At 38.4% G+C, this 11,183-nt stretch overlaps 1 protein-coding gene across 1 annotated transcript in view; it reads right to left on the reverse strand.

Moving 5' to 3' along the window:
• MTMR6 (myotubularin related protein 6) overlaps positions 1-11,183 on the reverse strand; it is a 21,449-nt gene that overhangs the window by 4,879 nt on the left and 5,387 nt on the right. Inside the window, exons 4-9 of the mRNA XM_009710029.1 lie at positions 10,458-10,615; positions 9,577-9,705; positions 8,390-8,524; positions 6,886-7,018; positions 2,088-2,197; positions 817-942 (exon numbers count right to left, since the gene is read on the reverse strand). Coding sequence (XP_009708331.1) covers positions 817-942; positions 2,088-2,197; positions 6,886-7,018; positions 8,390-8,524; positions 9,577-9,705; positions 10,458-10,615 — 791 coding nt within the window. The remainder of the gene's footprint in view (positions 1-816; positions 943-2,087; positions 2,198-6,885; positions 7,019-8,389; positions 8,525-9,576; positions 9,706-10,457; positions 10,616-11,183) is intronic.

The following is an 11,183-nucleotide window of genomic DNA, read 5'->3' on the forward strand; positions in this document are numbered from 1 at the left end:
CATAGCTACAAAACCCAACACAATGTTACAGTCTTTGTAACATTTTATAGCAATAAGTTTGCTAAAATCAACACTAGCTTGTTTTATCACGTCAGTCACAGTATCAAGTACCAAAAGGAACACAGACTGCCTGCCCACTGCAGAAGTGCTCCCAGAAATCTAATCAACAGAGAGGACTAAAACACCAAAAAGATTAAATTACTTCCCTAAAGATTACACACATTCTCACTATTCACAAGAAATGAATCCTCTTCTAATTCCTCCTCAATTTCACTTTTGTTGCTTATAATATTTCTGGCAGTTAGCTCTAACCAATACACGGAGCTAGTTTTTATGTACTATCTTTCAGGCATTCCCACAAGACCTTGTATTGCCACTGCAGAACCCTGTTGATTTTCCTACTCTAAAATTTTGAATAATTGTACCAAAATTCCTCCTCTTCTCTATAGAAAGATTAAGAAATTCAGATTGTTTAAATATCTTCAGGTCTCTGTTACTGGAGAGTTGTCATTTTTAGATTTTTAATAACGTTAATTTTGCGACAAGTGATAAAAGCATAGAGCTGCTATAATTTAGTACATCTCCTGTCTCACACAGACACTTTGGCATCCTTATGCGTTATAGATAAGGGGCTTTTTTGGATGCAAAAGGCAGTAATTGCAAAAGAAAGATTTATCAGTATACTGCGAATCTTACTTTATACTTGTAACTACAAAAAAAAAGCATTAGCACATTTACACTGCTCCCTTTCACACTCAAATATTTAACATCCTTTATTTACCAAAGAACAACTCAACAACACAATAGCTTACTTACCATGAATCCTTTGATTGTTCTATAGTAGGAATCTAGTAAGAGAGCTCCAAGAGAGCAAACCTGGGAAGTCCTATCCCAGCCATCTGAGCAGTGCACTAATACACTCGCACTCTCCACTGCTATTGCCTGAAAAAACACCGTTGTTTCTTAGTGAATGTTCTATTCCAGACAGAAGGCAAAATTTAGTAAATAAATACAAAAGCTACATCTGTCCCAAACTCACAGCATAGGTCATTTTATTTAATGTAACCAGAAAAATGTTTATTATGAGGAAAAGATTTGATACTATCAGAAAGCTAGGAAATTCTTTCCATGGAAGTATAGAAAATTCGTTATAAAGAAAAGAAATTCCACTACCACCTTTGCACAAGGTAACAAGAACATCTACAGTGGTTCCCAGATCTCCTTCTACACCCCTTGTAAAACTAAACTTATAAAAACCCCTTGCAATGCAAGAAGTAGACTAGACACTACAAATCAAACAGGGTTTAAAAAAAAAAACCAACAAACACACACAAAAAAAACCCAAAAAAACACAACACAAACACATCATTAAAGATACCCACTTGCTCATCATTATACCTCACAAGTTAAGGACTAGAAAATGCTTATTAGCTTCAGCTAAGAATTTAAATCTTGTTAGCCCAGATATTTTTGGGAGTCATCTTTATGAGAATTGTCCACTTTTAACCAAAGTAACTCGTCATTATTTCACCTAGTAAAACCAAAGACCCGTTTTTTTTAATTCACTCAGCCCCTCTCAGGCCAGGCCCTTGGCTTCACAGGCACCTGGCAAAGGCAATTGCTGCTCTGGATCCTGCATAGAGGGTCCTATTTCCTTGCCAAATGAACTCAGCACACCCAGTTTGGCTTCTCTGCAATTAGTGCCCCAGGAGTTCTGTTCTGTTCATGGTACACTAAATAATAGCTTGCTATTTGCTACAATAATTCCTCCATTCACCTCCAAACTGGTCACACCTTTCATAAACACCTAAAAGAACCAGGGACCATACGAACACTTTCATCTCCCAATAAGGTGACCAAACAGCATTCAAAAAATCCCAAAATATTAGCTGGCATATTTAACATCTCCAGTCATAAAGAAACAGGTAATACTTAAAACAGCATATCAGATGTATCAATGTATACTAAGTAACTACCTCCAAAAAGGTCAGCTGCAGGATTTTACACTTTACATAATATTAAATATAATTTTGTCTGGTAGCAAGTCAACTTCCCATCAAATAAAGCAGCAGCAGCATGCAAGTTACCTTGACTTTGAAGACAGCGGCATCCAACACAGCTTTGATGTGACGCAGCCATCCAGAATTCTCCAAACCAGACAAAAAGTCATTGACAGACAAACCCTTCGTGCCACTGACTGAAAGAAACCAAGAGTTAGAAAGCCTTAAGCAGTTGCAGCTACCTATGCCCCACAACGAAGAAAGAATAACTGTATATTGTTTCTAATGCCCTATGTTGTAACTTGATCAGAAATCTTTGAGAAAACCACCACTCAAATAGTTAAGAGAAGCGTACTACAAATGTTCTCCATCCAAACTTCAACTGTAGAATTACAGTAACGATGAATGACAAGAGTAAGAACTTTGTGTTTTTCTAACAAAATAACATTCAAAGTAAATACACTGGTTATCCCCAGGAGGGAGCCTCACCCTTGCCTCACCAAGAAAGGCAACACAAATGCCAAAAGCTTACCAGAAACACTTAAAGATTACAACTACTAGCAGGAAGCAGCTGCATCCAGATGATATACGCAGTTCAGAGTAGTCAGACTGCCCGAGTTTCATCAGCTTCTCCACTCTGCTTCGGAGAATAAAGTGAGTGCAGTGCAAGGATATGTTGATGAACTGAAAACAATCAGATTTTGTCTACCTCCAGACTTGACATATCACAATTCTGACTGATCTCTACCATTCTTCCCTAGTATACTTTGATCCTGTAACAATAATGCCAACTGAGAGGGCAGGGAAGAACACAAGTTAAAGGAAAGATGCCTTGCAGTGTAGCAGCAAGAGGCATAGAGGTAGACTGAAAGTTTCTCACACGGACACTTACCAATTCACAAATGAGACCGGTAACCTGGTTCTTATATGATTTTGAGTAGCAACTCACACAGTTGCATTACTGTCCAAACATGACAAACTTCTGCCAATAAGAAATACTTGCTGGCTAACACAGCTTCAGCTATGTGAGATTCTAAGAGAAGACACCTGAGGTTGTCATCTACAAAATACCTGTCCCTGCCACAGCGGAAGCCTACTTTCTACCAAGCTTGCAAACGGTTGCACTTGATGATCTTAAAGGTCTTTTCCAACCTAAACAGTTCTATGATTCTAAGCTAGTGGGCCACAAATGAAAATAAAAAGGTTCTGTAGTCGAAAGCTACCAGTGGGGATATTCACACAGCAGCTGCAAAATAATCTTTATCTCAGACTATGGAAGGAAGTGAGTCAGTAGGGAAAGTAGAGAACAAAATTCACCAAGTCACTCTGTGACACAGGTTCATGTTCAGTCAAGTTGCCCGATGTAATGAAGGCTATAAACTGTTAAACCATCACCACACGGAGCTTTCCTGTACCTGCAGTACATGTTTCTGAGCTTTCAGCTATACAAGCTTTGGTATACTCCCCATTGCTCAGGAAGAGTCACAGTGCCAGTCGCTGCTGAGTGCTGTAACACGGACAGGCTTCCAAACAAGTATCACAGCACCTTCTCTAAAGCCCATAGATCTTTGTCATCTGCAGAACTATTTAGCAAACCATAGCACAATGAGGTAACAAAACATCAAGAAACCCCTGGCTACAAGACCTCATTTTAAATGTTAGTCCATAAATATCAGTAAAAGCAGCAAAAGCTATGCTAGTTTTCCCTGGGTCTTTGAAAGATACAGCATGGTTAGGCAAGAGGTCTGTTTCTGAAAGGTCCAGCACATGGAGGAAGTCAGCTGAGAACTACTTGATCCTTTCAGCTAGCTCATACTCCCACTACACCAGCGGTTCCATACACCAGTTCAGCCATAACAGTACACAAACAGGTCCACCACTCTATAGTAAAGGAAAGAAACTAAAAATATTAAAATATCTGGAAATTCAAACATCTGCAGGGAAGGGCTTAGACAGAGAAGGCAATGCCTAGAGGCACTATTCATGGCTGCTCACCCCTACATTCTGTAGCTTATGGTTTAAAGCACAAGCTCTCAGCTAGAAAACAAACAGGCTTCCAGCCCTCAGCTTGTTTTCACCCAGATACTGCTGTCAAATTTTCAGCTCGGCAGAAATATTTCACCACTGGCATTTCCCCCTTCTAGCTAAATTTCTGTATTTTCATAAATCAAGGCAGAGATAAGAATACATATGTTGAGCCCAAAGAATTACTTTCCATTTCTGTGAATTAACACAGATATTTTTATACCACTTAGTGATGAAATGAAATTGCATTTGACACTTATATGCTAAGGAAAAAAAAAAAAAAATCATTTCGAGTCCCTTATGGTCCCAAAAAAGGTCAAAGATGATTTATAGTACCACTAAGATGTTTAGTTACTTCATAATAACTATCATTCAAGATAGTTTTGGCTATACGTATCCCATCGCAAAACCACATGCCCTGCAGGCACATGAGCCCCAAAACCTAAATGTTCCGTTGCTCGATTGTCCTTATACACCCTACTAGCAATGCCTCAGGCAGCAGTTCAAGAGGTGACTAGAGCCTGCAGACTGAAGCACAGTGGGTTGGGGCCAGAGGATGTTTTTAACAAATAAACAAAGAAAACCAAACAACCCCAGTCCCCATACAGACACTCCACATAACTCACACAAATCCCCCTAGTTAACACACTTCCATCATCAAAATATATGCAGCAGACCACAGTGGCTATTACTGAGCCTTTTCCTCAAATATTTCCTGCAGAAATGCTGTTTCTTGACATACGCAAAACCTTCTTGCTTATCAAGAGTTCAATCTTTTCTGACATGTAATACTATATTTTTTTAATACATGAAAACTGGACTTTAATACCACAGCCACAAATTTAGTCTATGTGAAGATTCTTCCACTGGTGGTACATAGATGGGCGGCTTGCTTATCAGGTGAGCAGAGTCATGTCCACACTGAAGAAAACTGTTTTAGAAAAGTTTTGTTTCACTGCATGTAAGACATTTAAAAAACAGCTGAATCTGAGATGCGGAACAGACTGCAAATCCCCCTAGCATGCTCCATGGTGTAGTCTCTTTACAAAAGGACGGTGGGAAGGGTTATGCCTTACATTCTGCTTGCAAATGGAATCGTTACATTCTGAAGGAAATCAGGCAGACAGACAGAGAGACTAGGAGCAGGACACATGTTGAAGAATGAGTAACAGTTGTTTGCTATAAATAAAACTGAGGACAGTCCCACTTACAATGGCTCTTGAACGAACAGGGTCATTGGTATCGCATTCCTGATCTGAGAACGTTCAGTTCAGCACATCCAGGGGAAGCTAGTACACAGAAGTTAAATGGCATTTTTCTCATTTTAAGCTATGAACCATCTTCATAGCATTTCCTTCCTGATCATCCCATTGATGGCACATTTCCACAGAGGTTTGAAGAGTAAATTATTGAATACCTCCGTGAACTTTAAGCATCCTTCCTACCCCTAAAGATGCCTCTACTTCTAGACTGGCATTCAGCAAAACTCTAGCGAATTATACAGACCGAACAGAGGTAGAACAACTGCGTTCATGTACACCAAAACCTGATGTGAAGAACAGCTATAAACATTACTCCTGATTTTGTTTCAATCTAGTTTAAATAAACCCATCCTCCACGCAAGGAAGAACTAAAACATATTCCATCCTTAATGAAAGCTACAGAAAGATATTTGCTAAGTAATGTTGGTGGGATGCTAAGTCAAATGGAAGGAATATGAAGTCTGTGAAGTTTAGCTGTGTGATGCACACACTTCTGCATCAGATATTATCACACAGGAGCAGGCCTCTTAAAAAAAAAAAATCAGTCAAGATTTATTAGCTAGTTTTCTAGAACTGAAGATATTAGCAAAAGAAAGAGGGATTATGCCAAACAAAAACTGAAGTACAGGCTCACGCTGCTCATCTTTCCCTTCAATAAAGCACGTGCAGGAATAACCACAAACATACATATTATCAAAGCTCAGTATTATTCCACGCAGAGGGCGTTAGGTTAGCAGCAGATACAGGCTCAGTGAGAGTGAAGCAAGACTACATGACTAGTCTGTAAGATTTCTTAACCAATGTAGCCAGAATGCCTTCATCAAGATAGGCTTCCATACAAGTGTAAGCCTACTCCATGACCAGAAGTATTTGCGTAATTCTAGAAGGCAAGTACTTGTGTATGTATTGTTTGTCAGGTGTGGAAGCTTGATTTCTGCCGCTAATCTCAGTATTAATACTCCACAAAGTGTCCTAAATTTGTTTTCAGCTGTTTCCCTAAATAAACTATTAAAAGAATTATTGAATAGACTTCTGTCTCTCCATTTTCACCACCAGGTTGCCGACAGCGGTACGGTGAAGTGGTTCACTTCTCCCCCTGCCCTCTCTACAAACCCTCCAATACATGCTTACAAGCACAGAGCGGCTCCAGGCCAAAGGGCTCCAGTTTTGTACAGACCATATGCTTATTGTGAAATCTGTGGAACTAAGTGCTCCTTGAAGAATCAGTATTCTATATATGAAAACGTATATACAGACACACACTATTTTGTGTATTTATATTATACATGTGCATATACATGCATATATATTCGGAAAACACAAAAGTCTTTCCCACAAGCCACTGACATGCTAATCAAGTTCACCCAATACATACACACCACCCAATTTTCTTCAAAATAACTCTTCATTGAGTTTACAGTTTAAAGGTAAAGGTTTAAGGTAATTAATTACCACAGAGCACAGCAAACTGGTACTAATCATAGAGCTGAGATAAAATATAGAAATATCAATACAGGTTGTATAAGCTATTATTATAGACTTCAGAAAAATATTTATCCTATTTTCACATACACTATTATAGTACAGTTAGAACATACCTTCCAGAAGTTTTTGTAAGCTGGATCTCATTACATGAATATTTTCAATGCCAACAAACTGGAACCTAATGTTAGAGTAGTTGTCTTCATTCTCATAGCCCTTCCCAGCAGCTCTGTTTGCCATTGCATTAAGCTTAAAAGAGCAAAATAAAAATACTGAAAACCCAGTATTGGAAATAAAAATCTCAAATTAAGAAATAAAGTCATGCAATTTCAATGGAATACACTGGAAAAAGAAAAAAAAACCACACACACACACGAGCACACACTATAAAGAGATTCTAATAAATTAACAGTTTGTGGCAAATTGACTTGAAAGCCTTCAAGTGTAACAAAAGCATAGTACATAAAAAGCAACAGGCAGTCTATATCTAGAGCTGACATACCTGAATAATGCATTCAACAATTTCCTATTCTGTCCTCCATATTCCCACCAACAAACCTTTACTTATTTCAAAGCATTTCTGAGCAAAGACACTACAAAACAATTAGCCTACAAAGGAAAGACTAAGACCCAGACTTAACCATACATGTGCTTTCCAGGCATCATAAAATTGTCAGTTTTGGGGGTAAGAAGCTAGTAAATTGCTGCAGCTATAGAAATTACAACTATAAAAAAAGCCACAGTTGGCTCAGTTTCAGTCTGTCAGACTGACCTAAAAAAAACTGCTCAAAATAATTACAGATCCCACAGTGTAGGATTTTCACTTTACATCCTCATTTTCCAGCTCCTGTGTTCAGAGCTTTGAGTGAAATGAATACCAATGTAAATGCAGACGGGTCTAAAGAGTCAAAGTTACCCCGCACATTCCAACACAGGTCAAAAACCCAACAGAATTCAATTTAATTAGACAGGGATCAAGTATGGCGGTGAGGCAGTGGCAGAGGTTGCCCAGAGAAGCTGTGGCTGCCCCATCCCTGGGAGTGTTCAAGGCCAGGTTGGATGGGGCTTTGGGCAACCTGGTCTGGTAGAAGGTGTTCCTGCCCAGGGCAGGGGGGTTGGAACAAGATGAGCTTTAAGGTCTCTTCCAACCAAACCATTCTATGGTTCTATGATGACCTCAGAATGCTGCAACAGAATTTCCCCTACTTCTTCCTGGCAACAGCAGTTTTCCCAGAACATTTACACAGAACACAGTACTGCCTCCCTTTCTAAAAGAAACACCAACACAGCTCACCATTTCTTGAATTTAGTTTCAAACAGTTACAATGACTCAGATCCCATTCAACTGTTCACTTCTTAACTATGTTTTAAGTATATTTTAAATGCACCTCCCCCAAAAGTTCACTAGCATATTCAGTGAATTCCAGCTGAGTCCTGCAAGGGGTTCAACATCTTTAAGAAAGCAAGTAACTAAATGCCTGAATAGAGAACCTTACCTGTAAAGAACATTTTTGCCCATGATGCAGACATATTTAACTCCGAAATTTTCAGAATTACACTGTAGCCCTGTACTCTAATGTTCAGGAAGAAAGGCTAGTCTGTAGAACTTGAAGTACATACCTTCGGCCTGGTGTCCATGACATACATGTAGCGATTTGAAGGATTTGCTTTACTGATGGCTTGCAACATATGTTCATCTTCCAGGCACCGGGCACTGAAACCTGAGAGAGGTTGACTGCATCTGCAAATTGCAGCCTACCATAGAAAACAAAGAACAAATTAGCATCAGTTTAATATCTGTAGTTGAAATGCTTTGCGTAATTCTAAAGACACTGAAACAAACTGTTTCATTCAGCAGATAACAGCACTAAACTGAAAAAAGTTTAGGTGTTCCAACTTTTTAAGCACATCACTTGCAGACCTTCAAACACAGTACCTATAACTTTAGATTTAAGTTTTATCAAAACATTTTTTTTCAGGCCCATCTAGCTGGGCAGGGTACTAGTTACATAGTGGATTTTCCCCAAGTATAAAAATTTTTTAAAAAGTATAGGCTGGAAAAATACACTTTAGGAAAGCAAGTTATTTTCTCGGTATGAAATGAATTATGGTTTGTTTTACTACTGCAAGTACAATTTTATTATTGCAAGTACAATATGTTATCATCTAATGTCATTTTCATCATGTCACTTTCAATGGTATATTGGATTTCGGAAGCTATCATGTGTATCTTCCAAACAGTAATTATCTTCATATGCATCTAGTAGCTTCACACTCATCCTTCAGAAATTCAGCTCAGGAAGGTCACAATCCTTCTTTCCCTTCAAAGATACTCCCCTAGCCAAGACAGGCAGATGCCACTTCACCCCACTCCCTACCAAACTCCGTAAAATCTTATTTCTCATCCTCCAGTTCTTTTTACCTTGCAGATTCCTTCTTAAAGAATCAGTTCTATTTGTTTGGTGGGTTTGGTTTTGGGGTTTTTTTTACTCCTATTTTGACCTAACAGATTTTATTCTTGATACATCAAGAAGACAGATCACTTGACAAAAAGCTCTCTTCGGTTATCTTAAGGTCAGTTTTGTACAACTAAGATATTCAACTAATTACTTAAGGATTTCTTTTAAACTGGCTTCGCTTGATTTAGCATACTGTTAGACACCACTAGTGTCAGCTGTATTTAAGGTTATGATCTGTCATACCATCCTCATACAAGTCACTGCACTTACCTCATCTACCCTTAACTACCGCCAAGTGTTGAGAAATACTTTTCAGCACATTTGCATTAACAGGAAGACACACTGTACCTCTTTATTTTTATGATAATACGACAACACTGGGAATCTTCCTTTGCTTCTAAACTTCGAGCTACCAACAATTATGGGTTTGCTTGCAGTTCTGGGAACATAAAGTTCTCTAGGATAGGTTTCACAAATCTGAAAGACACAGATACACAAGAAGAATTTTATGTACAAGGCACAAAGTCTATACTAGTTTTATTGCATCCAATTGGAGATGTGAGATGAAATAAGAGATAAAAGTATAAATACTAACATGTTTCTCAATATACACACAGATAGTTCAGAAGAGGAGACAAGTCACGGATAAAGAAGTACAAATTGGTATGCAAGTTATACAATCAAGCACTGCTAGAAAGCACTGCTGTACTAGCATTCACTTCTCAAGAATGTGACTCCTCAGTAGAAATGCTAAGAATGTGTTTCAAATAAAACATTGAAATTATTACACTCATTTTTTGTATTTGCAGACTACAAAGTAAGATGAAATCTAATCTGGGAATCAGCTGCACCACTGCAGCCATTGTCTCCCACAGCCAACATCGCAAATGCTAAAGTAGAATTCCCAGTTAAGAGAGATAACAAAGCCACAGAGCACCAGAATTGCTGGGGCTGGGCTTCAAACAGGTAAGTATACTCTAGAAACAATCTCAAAGAATATATGCATCCATGCACACATACTCTCTCAATAAGGCATTGGAAAAAAACTTCGATTAGTAAGTTGTGAGATTGCACGCTGATTAAGGAGTTAACTCTCTTCACCTGCAAGTTTTTGCTTATGCTGCAAGCCAAGTGATTTCATAGCATTAAACTGTTTTCTATAGAACGAGAGTCAGAGGATAAAGCAGAAACAGATGCAGAGCAAAACATGTTTTCATTACAACACTTACCTTATAATCACGATTTGCATCAGACAACTGCCAGTTAGCATTTGGCACTCCCATTCTCTTATATTCTTCTGCTAGATCAATAAGCTGCCAACCTTTGACTTGCTCAGATTCATTTTGTTTTGGATTATAGGAGAAGGCATACAGTTCTTCATATTTTGCTAAAAAGTAAAGAATAAGATTATATAATGAGCTGTCCTCAAAAATGTCCAAGTGGCGAAAGGTAGCACAGTTGACCAGTCCTGAAATTGTCCAAATCACAGAGAAAGTTTCAGGCTTCAAGATTCTCAGAAGCAAGACTAAATAGATACTTGACACTCTTGAAATATTTATTCTGCATCCATCATGCAGTTAACTGACACAAGTTATATTACTTAGTTTAAGGTAGGTTACGAGAGCTTTCTTAAGTGTGCTTGACCTATTTTAGCTGGGATATTTCTAAAGCCATAACAGCAAAGCAGAGGCCACAAAATGAAAACTGACAAAATTAAACAAGACAAAAGGCAGAATTGTTAGAAGAACTTCACAAGAGCTAAAAGAACAAACAATTTTTGGAGGTAAAAACAATTTACATCTACTGACCTTTAAAACCAGTAAGTTTTAAAACTTCCTTTAAAGCAAAAAAAAAATAAATCACTTTGAAAATCACAGAATCATCAGGGTTGGCAGGGCCCTCTGGAGATCCCCCAGTCCAACCCCCCTGCCAAAGCAGGGTCACCTACAGCAGTT

The sequence above is a fragment of the Cariama cristata genome, unplaced genomic scaffold, assembly GCF_000690535.1.
Source record: "Cariama cristata isolate BGI_N322 unplaced genomic scaffold, ASM69053v1 scaffold20690, whole genome shotgun sequence".
Taxonomy (NCBI): domain Eukaryota; kingdom Metazoa; phylum Chordata; class Aves; order Cariamiformes; family Cariamidae; genus Cariama; species Cariama cristata.